At 34.9% G+C, this 25268-nt stretch overlaps 4 protein-coding genes across 8 annotated transcripts in view; 1 reads left to right on the top strand and 3 right to left on the bottom strand.

The window, feature by feature from the left end:
* The first annotated feature begins 97 nt into the window (after nucleotides 1-97).
* On the top strand, nucleotides 98-3837 carry Sec5 (exocyst complex component secretory 5). The gene is made up of 12 exons (XM_072017085.1): nucleotides 98-236; nucleotides 320-620; nucleotides 678-873; nucleotides 946-1447; nucleotides 1508-1797; nucleotides 1875-2059; nucleotides 2134-2248; nucleotides 2329-2610; nucleotides 2776-3102; nucleotides 3183-3367; nucleotides 3446-3657; nucleotides 3726-3837. Exons 1-11 carry the CDS (start codon nucleotides 128-130, stop codon nucleotides 3630-3632), a joined length of 2679 nt encoding a protein of 892 aa, XP_071873186.1. The 5' UTR covers nucleotides 98-127; the 3' UTR covers nucleotides 3633-3657; nucleotides 3726-3837.
* Nucleotides 3653-9679, bottom strand: LOC139994436 (rifampicin phosphotransferase-like). Its single transcript, XM_072017065.1, has 18 exons — nucleotides 8885-9679; nucleotides 8694-8815; nucleotides 8484-8622; nucleotides 8218-8398; nucleotides 8031-8141; nucleotides 7730-7954; nucleotides 7541-7668; nucleotides 7141-7472; nucleotides 6922-7067; nucleotides 6572-6838; nucleotides 6352-6502; nucleotides 5731-6270; nucleotides 5365-5667; nucleotides 4914-5303; nucleotides 4491-4816; nucleotides 4333-4417; nucleotides 3959-4259; nucleotides 3653-3895 (listed from the first exon to the last, which is right to left on the bottom strand). The coding sequence occupies exons 1-18, from the start codon at nucleotides 9012-9014 to the stop codon at nucleotides 3834-3836; spliced, it is 3939 nt and encodes a 1312-aa protein (XP_071873166.1). The 5' UTR covers nucleotides 9015-9679; the 3' UTR covers nucleotides 3653-3833.
* A 147-nt stretch (nucleotides 9680-9826) lies between these two features.
* LOC139994445 (lipid scramblase CLPTM1L) lies at nucleotides 9827-12680 on the bottom strand. Its single transcript, XM_072017090.1, has 8 exons — nucleotides 12126-12680; nucleotides 11734-11854; nucleotides 11438-11658; nucleotides 11077-11362; nucleotides 10817-11005; nucleotides 10561-10739; nucleotides 10241-10492; nucleotides 9827-10171 (listed from the first exon to the last, which is right to left on the bottom strand). The coding sequence occupies exons 1-8, from the start codon at nucleotides 12377-12379 to the stop codon at nucleotides 10081-10083; spliced, it is 1593 nt and encodes a 530-aa protein (XP_071873191.1). The 5' UTR covers nucleotides 12380-12680; the 3' UTR covers nucleotides 9827-10080.
* Nucleotides 12681-12830: 150 nt separating this feature from the next.
* LOC139994448 (uncharacterized) overlaps nucleotides 12831-25268 on the bottom strand; it is a 45496-nt gene continuing 33058 nt past the window's right edge. For all 5 annotated transcript variants that reach the window (XM_072017098.1, XM_072017096.1, XM_072017099.1 and 2 more), the window contains exons 2-6: nucleotides 18274-18343; nucleotides 15637-16362; nucleotides 15014-15242; nucleotides 14838-14928; nucleotides 12831-14314 (exon numbers count right to left, since the gene is read on the bottom strand). In XM_072017098.1, the coding sequence (XP_071873199.1) occupies nucleotides 14204-14314; nucleotides 14838-14928; nucleotides 15014-15242; nucleotides 15637-16362; nucleotides 18274-18325 (1209 nt within the window). In that variant the 5' untranslated portion in view covers nucleotides 18326-18343 and the 3' untranslated portion in view covers nucleotides 12831-14203. The remainder of the gene's footprint in view (nucleotides 14315-14837; nucleotides 14929-15013; nucleotides 15243-15636; nucleotides 16363-18273; nucleotides 18344-25268) is intronic.

The following is a 25268-nucleotide window of genomic DNA, read 5'->3' as shown; positions in this document are numbered from 1 at the left end:
ATCGTTGTCTATCGGACTAAAGGCAGGATTTCAAACCTGTTTGATTATTAAAATTAGAATTATGTGTAATCAATATTTGTTTACTCGAAGATAGTAGAATTTTGGATTAAAATATTAAATTAATGAGATGGGTCCACCGCCAGTGGTAACGGGAGTATCTCCTAAGGAAGGACCTCCAGGTACCCGCGTGATTGTTCGCGGTGAATTTCTGGGTAACAAAGCTCAAGATCTCATAGGTTAATTTCACTTTTTAAGTTACTCACTTATATTGTTAATGGTAAAGGAACTTTTTCATCAATGGAAATTTTAATGTATTTAGGTCTAACAATATGCGGATGTGATTGCTTCTTATCAGCAGAATGGAAATCTTCAAATAAGATCATTGCCAGATCAGGACCTTGTAAAGGTCGGGGTGATATTATAGTAACTACACGCAGTGGAGGACCAGGAACATCAACCGTACAATTCCGTGGTTATCATGAAACGATAGGTCCTATGAAAGAATCCGCAGTATGGGTGGAGGAAGCTCCTATGCAGAGTTTTGTCTGGGGGAGAAGAACACTTTCTCCGACGAATTATCAACAAGAAGACCCTTTAGGTTTAAGCGTAGAAGGCAATGAGTATGTTCATCTAACATCTTTGAGTTAACAGAAATTCTTTAATGTATCACTTTGTAGTAAGAAGTTCCCTGAAGATGAATTAATGGAACTTTTTGGGGAAGGTAGTGGAGATCTTACTAGTGAAAAATTTCACCCTGGTTGGTTTTTATTGCAACATCACCATGCTACTACTTTTGAAGATTTAAAGGCTGGATTGGCTTTTCTCAAAAGAAAAGTGAATTCCCAAAAAGAGGGTCAACTATCATTTTTAAAGGTGATTGTTAAATTAAGGAGACAAGTTAATATTTATATCTTTACTTAGTATCTTGTTTATTTTTTTTTGTAGGCTAATGTAGGGTCTGTAATGGAACAATTAGATACAATAACATTATTAAAAGAACAATTTGAAACAGATATAAAAACATATGGCAGTGATCCCACTGAAAAGTTAGAAAAAGCTATTAAGCAGTCCATGTCAGAGGCTAATAAATTATTTGACGATGTGCTAGCAAGAAGAGACAGAGCAGATGCAACAAGAAATGCATTGTCTGTAATGCAGAGATATAAGTTCCTTTTTTGTATGCCAATTAATATAGAAAAGAACATAAAACGGGGCAATTATGATCTTGTAATTAACGATTATACGAGAGTAAAAAATTTATTTAAAAATACAGAAATCGAAGTTTTTAAAAAGGTACTGAATGAAATCGATAACAGAATTGTCATGTTAAAAGCACATTTAAGAAATAAACTTGAAGAAATGCCCTTCAGTCTCGAGGAACATAAGAAAATAATTAGAAATCTTGTTAATTTGGAAGCTGAAGGAGATCCAGCTTGGGATGCTATAGGTATTTGTCTATAATATTGTATATTATATGTTTGCTAAAGCTAATAATTACCTCTTCCAGTTTCACATTCGAATTACTTGAAAAAAAGTATTACCAATTGTATACAAGAACATTTGGAAGTGGATAATTCAAATGGAGAGGATTGGAACAAAGCAAAGTCAATACAGAACAGTAAACAATCAAAATTGAACAAAAATGATGGGACTAATATTCCCCCAGAAATATCATGTATTGAAACAATTTGTGATATAATTGTTGAGCAACTACCAGACTTATGGAGATTGGGTCAGAGCTACTTTACAGGACAGTTACATGTTGCAGTGGATGCAGAAAAACAGACACCTTTCAAGGTACAATAAATCATTTATCAAGTGAACATTGTAAAAAAATTCAACTCTGTCACAAAAAATTAATTATTTTGACACAGAACCTAGTACTGTCAAGCATGGAGCATGCGATGGAAGGTTTGAAAGATACATGTGGCAATGATTTGGATGCTGTATGGCTTTTACATATCTTGCGTAGGATTAGACAAATGTACGCTTCATTGATTCATTTGGATTTACCAAATGAGGCATTAGATATTTTTGGAAAATTTATACTTAACTTGAGGTAAAATATATTATTACTATTTTGTTAATGTTTTTTAGTTTTGTCATATGATGAATTCAAATTTTTCATATTAGACTGGAGTGTTTTCATACTTTGTTTAAACAAACGAAAGGAAACATAGCAACATTATACAAAAAAGAAACTTGGCAAATTGAATATTTAAATGAAGATGGTGGCGTTACGAAAGTGGTAATAATTGGATCTTGTTTATAAAAATACTATATGTACATATATTGTTTTGTTAAATTTGTTCATTTTTATCTTTATAGCCATATCTGTTTGAAGAAATGGTTATAGAAGTCGCAAAGCGGGCGCGCGATACAGTAGTTGCTTGTGGCCCTCGAGAAGAACCTTTATTTACTAATCCTGCTAATCATCTTCTATACTATCATTCTATCCAGGCATTGTTTACAACGTTCACACGATATTGCCTACAGCGATTGGCATTCAGTGGCTGCGAGGCAGCTCTAGATGTTGACGAATCGTCTGTATCTCAATTAGTTGGTTCTCCTTCTGGCTATAAGAGCAAGAATAACAAGCATCAAGGCCCAGTAAGTTTTACAACATACTTGCAGCGTGGTATGTTTATAGAGAAGACCATTTATTTCAGGAAAGATAGTCTATATATTAATTGTCGTTAGAAAAAAGTACAAAAATTTGTAGCATCTTTTGAAGTCAGTGCTATATTTTAGCATTACTTCTGAATTTTTTATCAGACGTGGGAACAATACCTGTTAATCTCATTAAGTAATATTCGTTATACACTGAACACCATCCTACCAAGAATTCGAGACGCATTGAAGGATCAGGGTTATCCGAGTTTGTCAGATGCGGATGGATGGGGTTCCGATTGGACGCAACTGAGTACACTGGACGCGGCTGTACTGGATGCATATTTGGAACGCCGTTGTGACCCATTAGTTGGCACAATTGAACCAAGTATGTATCTGGGTGGATTAGAATGGGATTTTGAGACTGAACCTACTCATGTGAGACCGTATGCACAAGAAATCCTAGCAAATTTAATTGCAGTTCACGCAGAGGTATCGATCGTTTTATATTCGTAAGCAATTTTTAATCGTTTAATGCAATTTTTGTGATTACAAGTTGTTCTTTTTTATAGGTGCGCCGTGTCGCACCAGCTTTACTATATCGAGTACTCTCTCACATAGTTGAGACAGTAGCGGAAGAACTTGCAAGACTCATGTCGTGTGTTACTCAATTCGGACCGGCCGGAATTGTGCAAGCACGTACAGATATTACACTCCTGCGGAGTGCCTTACAGTCTTACAGTACACCGAGAGCAAAGTAATAATCTATTTGGTGTTTCCTTTTTTTAGTTACACAAATAAAGGAGATACTAATATTTTAATTTTTGATCTGTAGAGATTTCTTTGAAGAAGCACTAATTGCAATACCGAAACCAGTTCACAAAGACGACTATGCGCGAATCGACATGTTGTTCGTAAAAGTAAAAACGTCTATGCATTTGCAACTATCATGTCTTGCCAATGATGCAACCAATAATACTCCTACATTGATTGCCGATCCTAATCGCGTCACTACTGTATAGCTTTAATAATAATTTAAGAATCTAAGTAAGTATTTATTGTAATTGTTATTGTCATCTTTTTAAATATTATTACAATAGATTCCTTTATTGCAGTTTGCACATTCACCGCTATTAATGTGAATAAATGAAACGAATTTCACCTTGAATTGTTAAATTATATAAATACATATGATATAAGAGGAAATAAAAATTGTAACCTTTTTAATCATGTTTCTTCACCAACTGCAAAACACCAGTACCCGCGGTTAATAGCACAGTGTCTCCTACAAATTTATTTATATTTTAGCGTGTGTTTTTAATTCTTTTTAGAAACAACAATATGTTACCCGTTTGAAATATTTGTGTAGCTTTCTTAGCTCCAATTATGCATGGAAGGCCGTATTCTCTAGCTACTACAGCTCCATGACTTATAAGTCCTCCTAATTCTGTAACTATACCACTCAATAATGGGAAATATGGGCTCCAAGCAATATCAGTAGCATGAGTAATTAAAATATCACCCTGTTGTATTGTATGTGCTTCTGATAAATCCATGATTACACATGCTCTGTTAAGAACAGAGCCTCCGCATACCGATATTCCTTGAATTTTTTCAGATTTTTCATCTACTACTATATCTACATTACTCTGCAATATAGAAACAGTTTTATAATTTTTATATATAAATAATATTCATACAAAAAATAATATATCAATCTACCTTCATAGGAATTGGCATTCCAGTATTAACTTCTGGATATTCTATTTTTTTTAACTGAGGAAAAATTCTTTTCCTACGGGAAGCTCTAAAAAATTGTAAAAGTATATCAATATAATAATTCAAAGGAAAAATAAAATTTTACTTAATGATTTTATTACTTTTGTACTAATGCTGTATCGTGATGATTCAATAATCTCCCTATTTCTTCGTTCGTTAAAAAGAATATTAAGTCTTCGCTAGGTAAATATCCTTCTAAAACCATCAATTTTCCTAGTCTTCTATAAGCTAGCCTATATATATGTATAACATATACAAATATTGATTTCGTCATTTCTCGACGAATGACAGCTTGTCTACATAGGGGTACAAGTTTTTTCAAAATCCATTTAATACGTTTCGACTTTGGTGTCTTCAATTGCGCCACTGTCTCCTCTGGATTAAGCGATTTGCTTGAATTTTTCTGTTTTACAGCCGCCATCATGATCTAGCAAAATAATTAATTTTTTTATAATATATTCGTTATATATTCCAATGATATTGCATATTCCAATAATGACGGATATTCCAATGATTCAGCTTACCTGAAGTGTACTAATAAGATCTTGAGGTCTAAGAGACCATGGTTCTGATATAAAATCCATCTCTTGAATGCATCTATATCCATGCTCTTTAAGAAGATTATTTAATTCCTTTGCAGCTTGTGGGCAATTAATTTTTAACCAGTCGATACCTTTACTAGGATCAATTTTTTTAAACTCTTCGCCTTTTTCATTCATCTTAATATAATGCACTATTTTATTAAGCCCTGTTACCACTTCACCACTAACAATATCGCTGCAAGAACCTAACAAAATTGCGATATCTGAAAAGTGCTCTTGCACAAGATCCTTGTAGCCATGTGTTAGTAAACCCATTGCAAAAATTTGATAAATAACACTAACTCTTGATGTATGCAAATGACATTCTCCTGCCTAAAAGTTTTGTGAAATTACATAATCCATTGAAAATTTTCCAATATCTGAATATACCCACCATTAAATATTCTCCTCTATGTTGATTAATTTCATTATATAAACTATAAGCGGTATGAAAATCTTCTGCATTTAAATTTAAATTTTGACGGATCTTCTGTGCAGTTTTTTCTTTTGCGCTATTTTTCATTGCATCCTTTACCATGTCATATAGGAGCAAAATTCGATCTAGGCGACTACATACGCCGTTTCTATCACAAGCAACTCTTAACAATTCTGGTGTGACTAAAACAGTTCCGCTAATAGCTATATCTGTGACTTTGTTCAAAAGTGTTATAGTTTCACTAGGTTTGCGTAAAAACACCTGCGATAATAATGAACGTCTGTTAGATGTATGTTTTTCTATTAAATTCATAATACTACTTACATTATAATAGTTTATGCAGCATTTCATAGTAACGATATGAAAGAAAATACGATCTAAAGATTGAAATGCAGTAGCCGTTGACAAATTAAGTAGTCTGTTAGTCATAGAAATTGATAAAGGTGATATTGGATATGGAAATACTTCGCCTACATTAGCAAATGTAAGTATGTCAATATCGCTTGGGACGCCTGAATCCAATTCGTGCATTAACTCAAAATCTGTCCACGTATATAAAGTGGTGATAGGTCGAGCTTGAAGTAAATAAATATTTTCATTGACTACTGCCCATTCTATATCTCTGGCACTACCAAATAACATTTCTAAATCTATCCCTATAGTAGCTAATCGCAGAGCAATTTTTTCTGACAAACAAATTGTTTTGTTTTCTTGGTCATTGAGTTCAATTGTAACAACTCCATCTTCACTTGCTAGCATCTTTTGATGTTTATTCCCTGCTACTGAACTTGTTACAGTCAATTCATTATCCCAACTTTTATGAACAATTATTGTATCTGGTTCAACTGTTGCTGAAACAACAGACTAAGAAGATAGAAAGTCCATTAGTTACTTTCTTATATATTATTTTTATGATTTATATTGTAATTGTTACTTTAATCTTACCTCTCCTAATCCATAATTAGCTGTAATAAGAATATTTGACGGGTCTCCAGTAGTCGGATGTCTGGTGAACATAACACCTGCAGCACTAGCATTTACCATCTTTTGTACACATACGCCCATAGATGTCTTTACAAACATCCCATGTTGTTTTCTAATATATAAGTTATTTAATACATAAGTATTAAAAATATTATGAAAGCCAATTATATTATCATATTACCTGTATTTGACACTTTGATACGAAAACAAACTCGCCCAACACTTAGCTACACTCTTGATGATATTATCTTCACCTTGAATACTTAAATAAGTTGAATTTTGGCCAGCAGCCGAAGTTTCTTCGCTATCTTCACCTACAGCACTAGATCTTATCGCATACCTATATGGTTTATCATCATTGTTTTCTGACTCTAAGTTCTCTATTGCTTTTAAAATTGCATCCTTTACTTCGTCAATAATAGGAGTCGACTCGATGATACGCATAGCTCTAAAAATAAAAAATAATAAATATTATTTATTTAGTAACAAAATATTCAATATTCTATAATAGTATTAAGCAAGGTAATTTACTCGTCACAATATTTTTGGAGATCACCATCTTTTTTCCCAACACTAACATTCTCGATATCATTAATTATTTCTTGCAATTCTTTATGTCTATGTAATTGCAATTCAAGGGCAAAAACAGTCACACAAAATCCTTTTGGCACAACAAACTATAAAAGTTGCTGGATGTTAGAATATTTTAAGAGTTTAGAGTAAAACAATAAAATCTGTATCACGACTCACATCTGTATCTATAACAGAAGTTAACATTGCAAGAGAAAATCCTTTTCCACCGACAATATTTTCATTTTGGCATTTTCCATCATTAAAATATACAACATAATCGTTTTTTTGCACAGAAATACTAGGTTGTTTTAACAGTTGTAAAGGTGGATGCACTTTTGCTTTATATGATCCATTGTAGAGAGACCATAATTGCATTAATCCAACACCTGATTTTCCATTCATTTCTAACTTCACAGTAAAAATTTTGTTTAGCGAATTCCATGGCTGGCCGTAATATAGAGTTATTGTCTTATTAGGTTTTATGATAATATCGTACTTTTTATTTTCAGCTGAAATTAAATGTACAACAATTATCTACAAGTTTTATAAGAAATATTTTCAATCAATTTCAATTTACCTATAAACCATGTTTTATATTCCAAATTATTATTAAGTTTTCTTTGTTTAAAATCGGATAATTTGAGTCCTATCTTGCTAATCTCTACTGTACTTTCATTATTAGTTCTATATTGACCAAACTGTATTCTGAAATTAAGAACTTCCGTTCAATATAACAATTTTAATCATAGTATGTTATTCAACTTACTGTGGAAAACTACATCTTGTACTACTCATGTTAAGATAATACATAGCGCCATATAACATTACTCCAAATAAAGTAACTGATTCATAAAATTCATAAGATTCATGCTTCCCCCAACGATATTGATGAAGTCCGCGCAAATACAGTGAAGAGACAGATCCATCTTTATATGTTATTTGACCTAGCATAGATCCCCATTGATCAAAACCTGTATACTCAAGTAACTTTCTGTAAAAATCAGAGGTGGATTATTTACGTGAATAGAACAATAATGTACAATAGCATTTTTATAATTATTGAATACATTTTATTTGTCCAGTCAGGATTCTTCCAAGGTTCACAAGCTAATGCTTCTGCATGTAATTTTGAACTCCAATCTTCTGGCCATCTTAATGGTTGGGAATTCGCAATAAATCTAATTAAAAAAATGATTAATATAGTTCCCAAAACTTAACTGACCTAATTATTAATTAATTGACGCTGTTTATTACATAAAATTGAAGCGAACGTGTTCAATATTATCATCATTGCATTCATCACCCTGAGTTAAGTTTCTAAGCATTCCATTGTAAATTATCCTGCAACGTCGTTGAAAATCTAAAAATTCAATTTTTAGACCACCTGCTATCCATTCCTGAGTTAGGCTACTTGTTAAAGTTGTATCAGGATATTCTGCAAAAAGAATTTTTAAATTATTTTATACTCTTAGTTACTAAGGAAAAAAGAAATTCATGATACATCATGAACATTTTCATACCAGGCAAGACATATAGATGACCATCAGATGTGACAAGTTGCAATGATATTTCTGCTATTTTGAATGCTCTACGAGTAAATTTAATTACTAAAGAATTCCCTTTTTGATCTGCACCATAAAAAAATATGCTGTTGGCACTCTAAACAAATAAAAATCATTCTGGATAAATTTAATAACACTTCCTAACTTAATAAAAGAAAAAATACTTACATTTTTATCTTTAATTTTTGAATTTTCTAGGTGACTTTTTTCATAATCTGAATGTCTTTCTTTCTTTTTTATCTTATTAATACAATATTCTGCCCACCAATATTTTAATAAGAAATAAGTACCTAAAAGTAATTTTTAGTAATGTATGTGCATACCTATTTTATCTATGTGAATTAATAAAAGATACTTACTTGGAATATCTTGTTTCAAGTCTAAACATGATGTATTATATTTCTTAACTGTTCTACTAATCCAAACATATAGCCACAATGGTAACAAAATAGAAAGTAAAATTTTTAAAACAAATGGGACACTTATCATTGTGAATTAGTTGTTTTTTAATGGATTGTTTCCTGATTGTTAGTGAGAATGTTAGTTTGTTACACACTTCCGCCTTTAAAGTAAGTAGTAGCAATGAAATTTGATAAAAAGTTTATCTGTATTGTTCTTTTCACGATATTGCTGTTTTCTATAATCTTGATTGATTATCAATCACTTATCATTACTTGATAGATAAATGCTGATTGCATGTACATTTTAACAATCATTATTAAACTTCTATAAATTTTTCAATTTAAATATCTTCCGCGCAGGTACGCAATCTTATCTTGCGACCATATAAATAACATTTCAATCAATTGCAAACATGAAATGTAACTGAACACAAGTATATATGTATATATATATATATGTATATATATACATATATATGTATATGTAATGACAGCAAATTGCTATCCGCGAATAGCTTGAATGACACATTCCGAAAACGACCTTGAAAAATAATTACATAACACCAGTATACTTCAAAATACAGAGTATCTTTTAGCAAATCTAATCCTAATGCTATCAAACATCATATAAATATATGTCTGATAATTTTGATTAAAAAATATATGATAATAGCTGGCTATAGATAATTTAAAAAAAAATCAATTCTTAAATTCTTATCTGCACCGTTTTAGACTTTGTTTGGCGATTATACTATTGCTTACAATCTCGTTATATTATATAATCAATTAAAATTATAAAAAATTCGTAAAATATTTAAATCAATTAAAACGTCTTCAAATGATACACATGATAACATTTATAAAATTTCGTTGTAAAAATCATATAAAAATCATACAAAGTAAAAGAAATATTCTTCATTATATTTTCACGCTTTAACAATCTTTTTCTAATATATCACAATGAAAGATCGTTATATATCAGTTCTGTCTTTTAGCAGTGTAAGTATGTATATAACAAGAGATTACTTCTAAAATATTATGAAAGCCACACCATTTAGGCATTCGTATCAGTATGCATTAATGAAACATCATTCAATGTCATAGTAATTTCAGATGCACATATTTAAAGAGATACTAGAAATTGAATATTCATCTTAGTCGGTCTTTTTATTTGAATTTTCAGAATTAACAGTTTCCTCGCCAATAACATCAATATCAGGACGAGATTTGTCTACCGGATACAACCTATAAATGATGACATTTCAGAGTAAAGTCTACATACAATTACATAAAAGATAAAAGTTCCTGACTCACCATCGTTGATAAAGGTAAATGAGAAAAACTGCGTCATCTCTAAAACATGCTATTCTATGCGCGGTTGGTGTTGAAATGATAAATGCGAAGACGTCATCTATAAATGTATTGAATGCTTTATACATGAACGTTCTCCATGGTAGATGTGCCACGGATTTTAGTTTGTAGTTTACAAAAAGTTGCGGAAGCATAAACAAAAACCCGAATGCATAAACACCGTTTACTAAGGAGTTTATGCTCCACGAGTACCAACTGAAATTCAAAACATTATATGCATAGATATTTACATACATAAATTTCGAGTGCATACAGTTATATACCTTTTGTGTGGTTGATAAAGTAAAGAATAGATTGCACCGCCGATAACAAGAGGATACAATAAATAACTTAAGTAATGCATACTTTCAGCATCGAATTCTCTTGTTCTAACTTCAGCCATATTGTTGTTGTTATTATTGTGTTTAAGCCTAAGTCTCAACACTTTTTTTAATTTCCACATCTATTGAGAAAAAGAACATAAAAAAGAAAAAGAGTATGTAAAATATTAACAGCTACATATATACAATTTACCATTACCTCAATAATAGATCCAATTCCAACAGGGATTAGGACAAGTAGAGATGAACCTTCGTCTAGTAAGTATAGGAAAATAACAGTCTGACTAAATCCTCGCCATACAACAGTCCATTTACTAAGGCCCACAAGATTATCTTTCCTTCTCCAATAACTCACATCATTTTTAAAAGCAAGGAAGTCAAATAGCAGCTACAGAAATATAAAATGTTGTATTAAATTATATTTCAAACTATGTTGTAGTTATGCTTTAGTTTACATACATGAATGGCTGCAATAAGAAAAGTTCCGCCTAGAATATATATATTGGTATCTGCAAAAATTCCTTTCACTTCATCTATATCTTTATCAGAAAATCCAAGGGTTTTTAAATTTTGCATAGTAGCTTCCACATGCAACAGCAACCTTAACTTCCCAATAGAAATTGGAGAATATTGCAACGTGATATTAACTGTATTATTCTGAGGCATGATTTTTACCAAATCATGATGTCTGGTTTGTAAAAAGTCACAGTTAATTATAGGTAAAAATGTTCTGCCTTGTATGATTCTGAAACAATGTTATGAAATACTAATGTTATATAAATCAATGCGCTTAAAATATATGTAAATAATGCTAATATACTTTAAGTGATTCACAAGTTCCACGGGTATATTATGCACAGGTAGCTTCACATCATCAGTCATTATTGTAAATGTTACGCGACTCTTAATATGTGTCACTGGATTTACAAAATTTTGCTTCTTCTTGGGATTTGAATTTCTTTCACCTAATAGATTGAAAGCTTCTGCTTCAGGAATGGTATATTGGGTCATTTTAATAGGAATGTAAGATACATATGGATCCTACAATAGTTAAATTGTTAAATATATACATAAAAAACTTATATATAAGAATAAAATTCATATTATCTTTCATACCTTCTGTATATTGGTAATACCTTTTGCATACTTCCTAGAAGGAAGCATCGGTGTAACGATAATATGCAAAAACAATGTTCCATTATTTCGTGTCTTACGTGGAACATTCAAAGTTAATGGACTGAAAGAAAAATATAACATTTGCATATTAAGAGAGGTGCATGCATTTAAAATTTAATGTTTATAAATAAACGGTAAAGAATATTTATGCAAATTCATACTTTTATCTCAAGAAATGGAATGTAACCAAAGCATTTATTTTGTTCACAAAATATTATAACGAGCGTTATATTTTGAATATTTTATATATTTACTTTTACTTTACTTATATTACATGTATTCTGCAGTTTTTAATTTTCTCACAAGTGCATAAATAGAGAATATCTACTCACAGACTATTTGTGTGTGTATAATTGAAATTTTCACTAGCGTATACGAAATCGATCTGCTGTTCGGTAGGATATTTGTCGACGGAACTGTAAATTCGCAATTGTAGTTGCTGTTTTTGACTTAAATACGACGTCAAGCATGGTTTGCCTTCTTTGCAAGCCGGTGCCACGAACAACAGAGACAAATTATAAATCGAATAAACGATATAAGCCAGAAATAGTTTCGTTAATATAAGGGTAAAGGATGGCCACTGCATTTTTACAAATTCTTCCTTAAAATATTTTTTACATCATTTGTCTTCAACTAAGCGAATCAAAAAACTCAATTGATATCGCGTTCCATACGATACATAACCGTGAATACTTGTATGTTATTTCGTCTCACTTCAGTGTACACTTAACACATTCAAGTTCGTTAACATGTTATTGATACCAGTATAATAGTATGTAATGTATTTTAATACATTATCGGTTCAAAAATGTATAGAATATAACCAAAAAAGTTGTAACGGGACAATCAGTGGTGACGACGGTACGTACATAATCCATCATGAAAGCAGGATACGAACGCCATCTGATGACGACTAAATGAACTAAAAAGAGCGCAAACGATATTTTAATAATGGAATTTATTTATTTCGGAATTTATCTGTTTTATAACAAAAATAGGAAGAAAAAGTTAATTTATCATAATAGTAATAATAATAATAATAATATACGTGTAGATTTATTCACAATCATCAGCATAAAACGAATTAATAATAATTTTACATTTATTAAACGCTACGATCTATCACAATAAATCCTTCTCTTCGTTCACTGTTCACGGTTCAAGGTTCGTATAGAAATATATTCGAACAAACAAATGCTAACTTCTACTAGAACGTAAACTGTATTTCGAAGGCTCCGAGGAACCATCATAAATTCGCACATCTATACATAGACATACTTAATAACATAATTAATTGTATAGTACATGTAGATGTACATATGTACAAGCTAGAAGTTAAGTGGAAAAGACGAGAATGAAATCTCCTTACTTCCTCTTGCTGGATATGTTATAAAGGCATAAAGCTATAAACTACGGTATGTATTTGGTCCGATCTTTTATTAGCCCGATTCTACATCTTGAAAATATTCGAAGCTGACCATGTATGCAAGCGAGAAGGTATTCAGATCCCGTTATTCTATTTAGAACCGCGTTAATCTTTCAATAAAAGTTCGAAGACTGTAAGAAACGTCGAAGTTGGATCTTAAATTAAGAGACGATATACGTGAATACAGTTTGTAGAAATCGAAATCCAAGATAGTACAAGTAGTACGGAAGTAGTTCTTATCATGATACGAGTACTTCTCCGACGATTCGTAGGAATTCAGTTTTATTAAATTACGTTTCGCGCCTTTAATATAATAATATTTAGCTAAACATTAATCATTTTATTTGTACTTACCGCTCTAAAAAGTTTATCTCGTTATAATTATCTCATCAATGAAGTACATTTTATTGCACTATTCGGTCGCTGCAGTCCGACGAAAGTGACGGTATCGCTGTCTTTCTTTAATAATACCTCGATCATTGCCAATTGTTATCATGGTAGAAAAATAGAGGGAACGAATGACAAAATCAAAATTCAGGCATGTGCGTGATACACGTATATACCACGTTATACATCGCACGCGATATATTCGCAAATTCGCATGCGTGTTCCATGTATAACGCGAATACAGGAATGCGCGCAGACCATGCAATTTTGATATATCGTCAAGCTTTCTTTAAGAAATCGTAAGACCGACGGAGTTTTCTTTTTACCTAAAAAGTCTTTGAAAATCTTCGACTTAAAATATTTTATTCGCTCATATTTTTATCGGAATCGCTAACCAGCCATTGCGTTCAAACATTCGGAGGAAAACAACGTTCCTGCGTGTCTATACAATTATACTACGGCAAATATTCACTTTCTTCCGGGCACTCATCGAATAAGTACATGCTATTGTTCCAACAACGATATTTGTTCGTGCGCCTCACCATCAGAAATACTGAACGTTTCGATCCTCTTTCCGGGTTGAATTATCTTCTTTTGTCATAGTTTCGTATGCTTCACACTGTCCGTCCAATAATTTTGTATTGTCATCGCTTCTAGCGAATTTAAAAACGAATCATTATCCAAGCTGTACATTTCTTCGGAATTATCCTGTAAATGAACGTTTATTTTAATAGATCACGTATTTCCATTGAAGATCATTTGAAGAGCCGAGTATCATAGTGGTCAACATTTAAAAAATATCGGTCATTCGTGTTTTACAATATTTAACAGAATTATTCGTTTAATCGGTAGTCAACCAAATTGCAATCTTATTTACACGTTTTTTTAATTTTAAGAAATACCTTCAGTACTTTTAATAACAACAAAATAGTTCATTACTATGTTCTTTTCACCACTATGATCTCCCGCCACATACAAGTTAGGCGAGTTATCACGCTTGTTGTGGAATCATCCGACGTTATTTGGAAGATGATTTTGGCAATTTGCACAAATGAAATTGAAACATATCAGGATCACGATATAAATATAAATATACAATATTTAACGCAATGTTGCGAATTTCAAATAAGAACTCCATCATCGAATTCATCCATAGTTCTTCCAAAATGAACAATCCCACTATTGTACAGACATGATAAGCCGCAAGATGCTTTTTAATATTCGTACTTACGCGAATCGTGGAATCATCGATATAACCGGAACTATCGGGGTTACTGCATTTGTCGCTGTTAAGCGTTTGTGGCGGATTCAGGTACCTACGTCTGTAACGAAATAATTTTTCTATACAATGCTGAAAGTCGTTTCGTCTCCTACGCAACAAGATTCGGTTCGTAACGCGTTAATTACCTGTACATAATGAACCCAAGGCTACCCATTGTGCTGAGTAAAACTACAGTCGCTACGCAGCTTCCGGTAATAGCGGCGATGTCTACCGTTGATCTCGAGCCGCTTTCATGCTTCTCGTTATTGCTTTCATTGTAATCGGTAAAATGGTCTCCCTGTACCTGATCCCTTTGGAACTCTCTGGAAAATGCGTTCCGCGCTCTGCTCAATCGTGTTGATTCGCTCACTCCGACTGTAACGCATTTACATCACATCGTTATTGATACAACGCAATTCCAAAGAAGATCTCACTTTCTATTTAAATTCTGTTTACGATTCTGCAACCTTTACGTCTCAATCTCGCTCTCCCTTTAACAGGCAGATCGAGTTTCGATATTTTACAAAAATCTTTATTTTTTGCGTACAATGGCGCAACAAAATTTCCAATCAGATACATCTTTCACTTCGTATTACAGAAATGACGTTTTAAAGGATTCTAACTGGTATCGTAACAGCTACGCAACAATGTTTATTCGTTCTACGATTTTCCTTCACTCGTCGTGTCGTTATAGCCAATATTAAAATCTCGTTAAGAAGTAAAAGATCTATCCAAGTGGAAAACTTTGTAAGAAAGAAAAGAGCGCTACCTTCCAGAATGGATGCAGCAGTGGCGAACACACGTGGCTCCTCTATCAACTCTCCGTTGATTTCGATGTCATCCGATCGATTGAACGTCTTGATGCCGGAACTACCAGCGGACGACGAGAAAGAGGAGGACGAGGAAGATAAAAGCGAGGAGGGTTTCGTTTTATTCAGTACCAGCCTGATTCTAGACACCTCTTCCTGAAGAGGTAGCACCGTGAGATCCTCCACTTGGTCCGTGCTGGCGTTCCGATTCCCATTTTCATCGACTTTCTCTTCCTGTTCGTACTTCGATCTACCGCCTGTTTTGTTCGTTGTTAGAATCCACGTGATTTTACTATCCTTCTTCGTTGCAGTATTTCGAATCCTCTCTACACCAGCTACGTCGCTGATTAACTGCGGCGTGAAACTTTTCACGGTGTCCAGATTGACGACAGCGTTGCTCGCGTTTCCTCCGTGATACTCGTCTATGGGATCGGTACTGCTTTCGATAGCACTCGGACCGACCTCCATGGGAGTGGAGATCGTGCTCGATTGTCTCTCCAAGATCACTGCTGTATTTGTAGGAGGATGAAGACCGATTGCTTTGGCTACACGGAAGCTTTGTCGAAGCTCGGACGATCTCTCCGCTTCTATAGAAGCGATTTCGGATGTCGGTTCTGAGCTCAGGCGATCCTGCACCTGGCCACGCGGCTCCGCCGTGCTCGACGGCACTGGGTTCCCTAAGATCACTGAAAATGACAAATTTCCACGTTATATGCAGAGTACAGGTCTGTCTGTACGCGCTTAATTTAGCTACATGTATTTTATTATCCAGTTACTCGTACTTTGAATATATCAGATGCAAAGTAATTCATTATCATTCGCTGTACGTTTTAATTAAACACAATGTAGCAAGAAGCGTTCAAACGATCGATATCGTTGTCAATATTTAAGGCTCTCAACATTCTACTGACGATATAATATTGACAGTCTGGAGGGTCTTTTACGTACGATAATATTGAGAACCTTAAATATTGACAATAATATTGATCGCCTGAGCGCTCCTTTAGCGTTCCATTTATCAGGATTCATCGAGGGGCAAGTACGTGTTTCATACGTATGTTATACATACAGTGTGTCCGGTTTATCTGGAATCTTCATCTTCAAATATTTCGAAAAGCATGAACGACAGGAAAAAATGTGTCAGACAAAAATTGCACGATATACGAGGGGGATATGCTATATCCTTGTGTATTTGATGTTGCGACGAGCTAGGAACCTGCTGCGAATGGCGTCTTAACATTTTTTAACGTATATCTCCATCCTTCATCACGTATTCTCGTAGCTGGCATCCAGACTTTTGCAAAACACTACGAGCTCGTTGTCCGTTGCATAATCCGCTATGCCACAGAAACACTTTTAAAGATGTTTCTCGTAATGTTGCTGCTGGCATTGCCAAAGCTTTTCAATGTTTCCAAAACAGTCAGTCCATTGCCAGCATCGCTTTTAAACTCGAGCTATTTAAATGTTTTTATCGCGATAACGAAGCAAACGATCGAACAGACTAAAAATTACAGATTAAGAAGAAAAAAAGAGAACAAAAATAAATACGTTGAATCGAGGTACCTTTCTTCGTGTTCTGAGGTCGCTAGAGAATAACGATCTTACGTCTGTCGTATGCATTGTATGCAATATACAACATACGGTGCAACTAATAAGGTTGCTTTCACGTCATTAAACAAAGCCATCAAACATACTTATAATTTCCAATGTGGAATTGATTGTAAGCAATTTAAGAAGAACGAAAGAAAGTGTCACGATAGCGGATGGTGCGAGAGGCACAAGTTTCTAGCGTTTTGAAACGTCTGGATGTTAGCTAGAAGAATATGTAATAAAATATGCAGGTATTCGTTTAATAATCGTAACGTCATGTTCGGAGAAGATTTCAAGGTCGCTGCAATTTAAAAAAAGTGTCTTAACTTTTGCATTCTGGCAGATACCATACTGCACGCCAACGATGATTACATCGTCAAAGATGGTCTCACGAGACTAGGATGATATACAATAAACAATAGGAAGAACTGAAATAAAGAAATTACATCGAAGAAGGTCTAGTCCCACGTAATCGGTAAATAGTTAGTCTAAAATAAAAAAGAATTAACAAAGATCATTTGCTTTTACCGTTGTTACACGAGAATCGCCTCATTAATTTAATTATTTGAACGCGAATTTCAACTACAGAACGAAAGATTATATTATTATTATCTATACTGGTATTTTTGTTATTACTAACGTTATTTATACTTCTATTGCTATTAACTCTGTTACATAATACGAAGGCTATTTGTTCGTGAAAAATTATTGCCACGTTCGGACAATTTCTGGACGAAGGAGAGAAGCAAGTTAATATGTAGTTGCGAGAATCCTTGGCAAGATTTTCCTCTCTCGATATAAGCATCTATTGTAATTGAACGCGTACGGCGTTTCACGCCACTTCTATTTAGATCGTAAATGCTGGAACATGAACTAGAATTCGTAGACGAATTTGAATTTCGGCTCAGTTACTGAACGAGTTGAACTAAATGTCTGGGAACGCGTGAAGGAAGTAAGAAAACGAAGTAGCCAGATGTCCTTGATTTTAAAGATTATTCAGAACGTACCGAGAAATTGAGCGGTAACCCAGAACCAGTGCATCCACCAATGCAGCGTCATCGCGTCATCTGCGTGTGCCTGAAACAGAGTTGGAAAAATCAGTCGGTCAAAGCAGCAACAACCATTGCAATAACCATCGCGAAACAGAGGCGTGTGCCAGCTTCGGTTCGCCAACAATTCGTAAACTATTCGTCCTCTCTGTACAAAGTTGGCAAATACGTTCGTGAAAAATTACGCCAGAATATAACGTACTTGGATACAACGATGGACACCGTAATAATTCTAGAAATTCGTGAAATCCTTCGCTCAAGTTAAAACATTCACTGCAAGAGAAGATTATTGGGTTGGCAACTAAGTGATTGCGGATTTTGCCATTAGGTGGTATTGATAATATCCGCGATCACTTAGTTGCCAACTTGATCGTTACCCAAATGTTAACAACAATGTCGATCTAACGATAAATTCCATAACACATCGATACCACCTTTGTATCGATAAACGAAGCTTTACGTTTCGTACTTATTTTTTAATTTTATTTCTACTTGTAGAATACAGTGGCAAAGCTTGAACGCTAAACTTCTGCACACCTTGTATATCGTCGATAAAACGTTGACAATTTCGACGATATTATTGGGTTGGCAACTAAGTGACTGCGGATTTTGCCATTAGGTGGTATTGATAAAATTCGTGATCACTTAGTTGCCAACTTGATGGTTGCCCAAATGTTAACAACGATATCGATCTAATGATAACTTCCATAGCACTTGGATACCACCTTTGTATCGATAAACGAAACTTTACGTTTCGTACTTATTTTTAAATTTTATTACTACTTGTAGAATACAGTGGCAAAGCTTGAACGCTAAACTTCTGCACACATTGTATATCGTCGATAAAACGTTGACAATTTCGACGATATTATTGGGTTGGCAACTAAGTGACTGCGGATTTTGCCATTAGGTGGTAATGGCAAAATCCGTAATCATTTAGTTGCCAAGCACACTGCTATTGCATTACTCGGTGAAAAGTAATCTTCAGGAAACGCCAGTCCTGTTTTCCAAGATTACAAGGCAGTCTTACGACCAGTCTGTCGTCGTATACTTACGAAATAAGTTCGTAGATTTGCAGAACTGTTGGTCGAGTTGTGACGAGCAGAGTTCGCGAGATGATCGTAGGATAATTATAAGGCGACCCGAAGCATCTTGCAAACACGTTTCATAACGAGTACGCGGCTTAAGATATCGGTAATCATCGCGGAATATCCACTCGGCTGCTTGCTTGAATCGCGACGATGACCATTAAGCTTCGAAACCGGAAAGAACGAAAGAATGTGGGAGGTGAAACAACTTGCGCAGATCTTTTATTCTCTCAGTATAGTCTGTACTCTTCTGTCCAAGTTAACGACGCGAAACGATTATGTTTAACAGGTATAGGGCACACGGAGGAGCTCGTTGAAAATTCCATTTGTCTTGGTCGATTGTTTAAATTGTCCGCCACGTTTCGTGGATCTCTGTCGGTGAATTTTGACTCGGTACCTTCTTGTTGTACTTGTCAGGACAATGGTCCATTAGTCACGTGGATACGCGGAAATATCAGGCGTCGACGTGGATTGAGTGTCGCTCGAACGTTCGCACTCGACCAACAGATTGATTTAGAGCTGATGTTAACGTGTTCCGAGCACCAGCAGCTTTTTTAAGCGACCACAAGCCGAAAATTCCGCTGATAACGATCAAACGTTCTCTGACCGCCAGAGATGATCATCGGTGTTATCACGATCCGTAATAACATATCTTTCAAAATGATTAAAACGAGATAAGTTTCGTGGACTAAGACGATTATTAAAACCACGTTTTCACGGCGGGAAAACGTGCACGAATCGATGTAATGTTTCGCGAAAGATACAGAGAATTTATATATTTGGCGATATTTTTCAAAATATATGAAATACGTGGAAGCATCAAGCTATTGGATCGCTTTGCAAATTCCATCTCTGTAGAAACAGATAGTCGTGTGGTGAAATACGATGGCACATGCGTGCAATGATCTGTAACGAGTTCATCTGTGCAGGTTTGTATCGTCGACGTTAAAGAACAATCCCAAAACGAGCTTTATATCAGCGCTTTCTTTACTTCTGCTTCATTTTCACCTTAACTGTATCTTCGCCAGTTCCTCGAACATTCTAAAAATACCGATCGTCGTAACACTGTGCATACCATCGATTCGTTACGAAACTCGGTAGAGATTTATCAGCTATTTCCAAATAATCTTCGTATCTTTCGATCTAACAGTTGGAAATTATGTAAGTACGTTGCTGGTCGTCGAACGATGGGATTTACGAAGCGCAAAGATTAGAAAATCAAGGAAAATCGATCTATCGTGGTTTTCCCTCTCGCGTGGCTCTTCATTGGAATTTTAATCGCTCTTCAGTTGTTTACGTGTAAAAAATTGAATCTCTAGAAGATGTATTTACCCGAGTGGGAAGAACATGTGCTGCAATCTAATAGTATCACATTCTTCGCTGTGATAAACACAATCGATCAGATCGAAAAATAAACTTCCATCGATGGGAAAGTCGATGCGTTATCTGGCTGTGGAAGGAGATTCGCGGTCGGCTGAACAACCGCGGCTACCTCGTCATCCAGAAAATCGGATACTTAAGTGAGTAATCGGTTGCTCAATCCGCCGCGGCGTGACTCACCGTCAGAAACACGAAGCAAAGAATTTTAAGAACCGGGGAGATCGCTGAATCACGAATGCTCGGCCATGGAAGATAGAATTTTCAAATGGCAAAATATAATTTTCATATCGCGTACTTCCTTATATCAAATTCACTTTCTATATCGTTTTCCAATTATTTCGTTACATAATTCGTCTCGATATTAAATTCGAAACTAACTATGCTTCTCGACGTACGTTCGGAGAATCAATTAAGAGAGGACACAGCTTCCTGAAAGAATGCGCCTCTCTTAGGAACCTATTCCGACGAAATTCCATCAACTGATTTCGTTCTTCTTTTCAACAAAGATCGCGTATCGTTTCTAAAAGATTATCAAACTTACGTAAACGAATATATCAGACAAGATTAATTCCTCCATAGAAGTGTAAGAGTTAACTCTGGTTCTAGTAAACGAAAAAAAATGGCTCAGCTATGCAATTCGTAAAAAATTGTTAATTGGCAAAATTGAAAAGACGCTTATCAAGAAAGAATCACGGAGAAACCGGAGATCTTCGCTGTGAAACTCGATTACTTTCTAACAAAAGGTATCCCAAGATACCTTTGTACCATTTACATTTAAATAAATCAATGAACAAAAAAGAAGTGATCTTCTAACAACTCACAAAGAACACAACTCCTTTCCTCCGTCAAAACGAGCAAGCTCTTGCAGAAAGTTGGCAGACCGCGGAGACGTACACGAGGCGGGAAAGTTTAGCACGGTTCGATTAAATCTTCTGACAAAGTGAGAAGTCCACATACACAAAAAATCTGATACAGTTATTCGTACTGGCCGGTCATGCTCTCTTGACTGTAACCAGTTGCACCTGGATGCACGACGGCGCGCTGCGACGCGACGCACGGTCTCAGCCTCTGCGAACGATGTCGCAATTTTCCAAGCTCTAGACCAACCTTAATCGAGATGCCGGAACAAACGTCACGTAACCGCTCCCTTTCCGCCTGCGAAACCCTCGCACTCCTTCATATCGAAATTGCAGCTGGTGACGTCAGAGACAAGGAACGGCCGAAAGAGAGAAAAAAATCTCAGATTGCGAAATTGTAACAGTATATGCCACGGTTTAATGTCATGATTCGTTGATAGTCGTGCTAACGCACAGTATTGCTATTCGTGATAACGACAATTATCGATTCTTTATTATCAATCGTCCGCGACGCATATATACGTCCTGTATGTTTGCATCGAGTCCGGACGACGTATATGTACGTTCTATCTACACCGATCAAATTCGGGGCAAGTTTGTTCGCGATTTTGCTGCGTAATTATTTGTTTTAGTTATTTATGTATGAAACGCGATGGAGGAACTCGGCGTTGATCTCGAAGCTTCACGCTGAGTGGCGGCTTCTAAATTTTATCAGAATCAATAGACGTTGATTAAAATTAATAGACGAAAGAATCGTTTACGGAAATTGTTTGACGAAATTTCTCGGATCAAAAGGATTAATATTACTATACCGGTTTACATTGCATCGGCATTATTATTAATAACAGTACTAATGTAATTAGTACACAGTGCTGTTATATTGACTAATATAAACGTAAAATAACACATTAATTGTATTAATATTAATAGTAAGGTAATTAGGACGTGGTATTGTTATTAATAACGATGCTAATGTAATGTAAGCCTGTTTCAAATTTAGCAACTGATAAAAAGCTTATGGATACTTTAATAGCAAAGAACTGAATTAACGTTTACGACGCGAATGTTTCCCGTTTATTACGTTTACAGTTACATTTTGGGTTGTTCGCTTAATACGCGTAGGATAGCTCGTGCCACGCAAGACAAAATAACCAAAGTGTTCCAACATTAGTGTATTTTCTTTAGACGTTGTTAGATAGTGAATCGTCATTAGTAGGAATACGTTATCTCTTTTTTGTCAATACCACACCTAATGACAAAATCCGCAATCACTTAGTTGCCAACCCAATATCATAATAAGTCCTGTCCTTTTTTTGATGATTCGTGAGAAGGCATAAAGACAGGATCCTTAGGCCTGGTCCCCTTCTTTTCACAAACGAGTGGACCTTCTCTTTCCTTCTTCTCTCTCTCTCTATCTCTCTCATTCCTTTTCTTTTTTTAGGAAATGTAAGAATTGTCGAATTAATTTATAGGAAAAGAAAAGGCGTAGGACAAAGATCTTTTTTGATATGGCGTTCCGTTAACTCGCTACGAAACAAGGTCCGTCAGCATCGATGATCCTGTTAAAAAATGCCTCTTCTATGTGTCATGGTCGCGAAATAGTCGATTCTCTTGGTCCACGCGAAGCATCGAGTCAGGATACAAAAGTGACTCAGTGTTTTGCGTAGCTAAAGTAACAGAAACTTTCGTACTAATGAATTCAGTTATGTTAAAACCGAACCAAAGAGTAAGAAATTAATTGCTTCCATTCGTAATAAATTCATGGTAATAGATTTGAGCAACAAAAATAATAAATAAATTAGCGTTTACCGTAATAAATTTTAACAATGAAATAACGATTAGAAATATTCAATGTTCAAAGGAAGAGCGATAAAATCATCAAACTTTAAAGCGTGCAATCTTATAACTGTATCGTCGCGTCATGCTGCTACTTAAATGTGTACAATCGAAATCATCGAAATAATACTGAAACTCTTCGAAAAATAACTCTAAACGAGCGTTCAGCCGATCGATATCGTCGTCAATATTATCATTAATATTTAACGTTCTCAACATTATCGTGCGTAGAACACCCTCCAGAGGATCAATATACAGGGTACCCAGAGGTTTAACGCTGAAACTTTGCCAGTGTGTTCTATAAGTAGAAATAAGACTGAAATGTCACGCGGCAGAAAGTGCATAAGCGCTTGATTAATAAGTTACAACGAAATTATGGACTGCGAGAAATGTACAATGAACACTCTTCCTCTAAATTTAATACGAGATAAAACAAGATAAAAGCTCGTAGTAGATGCTGATACGAGGCACATATGTTCGCTGTATGTGCACGATCATACAACGACAAACGTGCGCTGTATCGTTTCACTTTCGTTCTGTTCGCTTCGTTCGTACATTAATCATTCGAATGAAAATCGCATATGAAGAAATAAGAGAAAATCGACCTAACGATAAATTCCATAGCACATCGATACTACCTTTGTATCGATAAACGAAGCTTTACGTTTCGTACTTTTTTTTAAATTTTATTTCTACTTGTAGAATACAGTGGCAAAGCTTGAACGCTAAACTTCTGCACACCTCGTATATCGTCGATAAAACGTTGAAAATTTCGACGATATTATTGGGTTGGCAACTAAGTGATTGCGGATTTTGCCATTAGATGGTATTGATAAGATCTGTGATCACTTAGTTGCCAACTTGATGGTTGCCCAAATGTTAACAATAGTATCGATCGTCTGAAAGCTCCTAAAGAAATGTATAAAGCGATAAATCGTTATCTTCCCAAACTTTCATCCCCAACTTTCTATTCGAAGCTGGTCAACTTTTTTTTCTTTCGAATTGCGATATTGAAAAAGGACTAATTTATGTTACCCTCGAGTGCCTGCCGCTCTCTCCTCCCAAATTGAACGATTAAACGTTCCTTTTCAAATGCACAAAGCCTCCTGGGGCTTTCTTACACTAGAGATGACGAGGATGACGATTAAATGCCGTGTCACGTACTACTCCTTATTGTTGCTATTGTGTAATCTTGTTACTGCGTAACAATGTAGCGATTGAGACGTATGTAGTACAACGATATCTGCCTAGTCGGAGTAATTCCACTGTAATTCATTGTGACAGATGTTTAAGAAGGACCGAGATTCCGGATCGTGTCAAACAGCACGACCTTGTCAAGTGGCACGATTGAATGAATGATACCGCGTGTACAAGTTCCTGAACCGAGACACCGCGAGAAACTGGCAATCGTCGTTGGTTGTGTATTTAGCTATGAACGTACATGACACGACCTCTTGCCAATTAACTCAAAAACAATATAATAAAATTCAATAGCTCGATGATAATTCGATATAAAAGTAGCTTGGATATCGATTAGAAGGTTAATATTAATCTAAATTAATATTAATTTATAAACGGTTTATAGACGGAATTGAATAGCTAGATGGTTTGAGAAAAGATAATTCGATATAAAAATAGCTTCAACATTGACCCGAAAGTTATAAAATAAATGAAATTTAATAGCTTCACGGTTCAAGAAGAGATAATTCGACTTAAATCTGGCTCATAGATGAAATTTCGTAACTCAATGATTCGAAGAAAGATAATCCGATTTAAAAGTGGTTTTAATATC

Source organism: Bombus fervidus, chromosome 14, assembly GCF_041682495.2.
Source record: "Bombus fervidus isolate BK054 chromosome 14, iyBomFerv1, whole genome shotgun sequence".
Classification (NCBI taxonomy): Eukaryota; Metazoa; Arthropoda; class Insecta; order Hymenoptera; family Apidae; genus Bombus; species Bombus fervidus.
The sequence above is the reverse complement of the archived record's forward strand: the minus strand, read 5'-3'. Positions and strand labels throughout refer to the sequence as shown.

Coding starts and splice junctions, on each gene's coding strand:
- Sec5 (XM_072017085.1), top strand. CDS start 128: ATGGGTCCACCGCCAGTGGTAACGGGAGTATCTCCTAAGGAAGGACCT. Junction 621..677: donor TTAAGCGTAGAAGGCAATGA/GTATGTTCATCT, acceptor ATCACTTTGTAG/TAAGAAGTTCCCTGAAGATG. Junction 2,060..2,133: donor AAATTTATACTTAACTTGAG/GTAAAATATATT, acceptor TTTTCATATTAG/ACTGGAGTGTTTTCATACTT.
- LOC139994436 (XM_072017065.1), bottom strand. CDS start 9,014: ATGATAAGTGTCCCATTTGTTTTAAAAATTTTACTTTCTATTTTGTTA. Junction 4,817..4,913: donor ATCTTATTAGTACACTTCAG/GTAAGCTGAATC, acceptor TTATTTTGCTAG/ATCATGATGGCGGCTGTAAA. Junction 4,418..4,490: donor GATACAGCATTAGTACAAAA/GTAATAAAATCA, acceptor ACAATTTTTTAG/AGCTTCCCGTAGGAAAAGAA.
- LOC139994445 (XM_072017090.1), bottom strand. CDS start 12,379: ATGCAGTGGCCATCCTTTACCCTTATATTAACGAAACTATTTCTGGCT. Junction 11,659..11,733: donor GTATTACCAATATACAGAAG/GTATGAAAGATA, acceptor TAACTATTGTAG/GATCCATATGTATCTTACAT. Junction 11,363..11,437: donor GAACTTGTGAATCACTTAAA/GTATATTAGCAT, acceptor ACATTGTTTCAG/AATCATACAAGGCAGAACAT.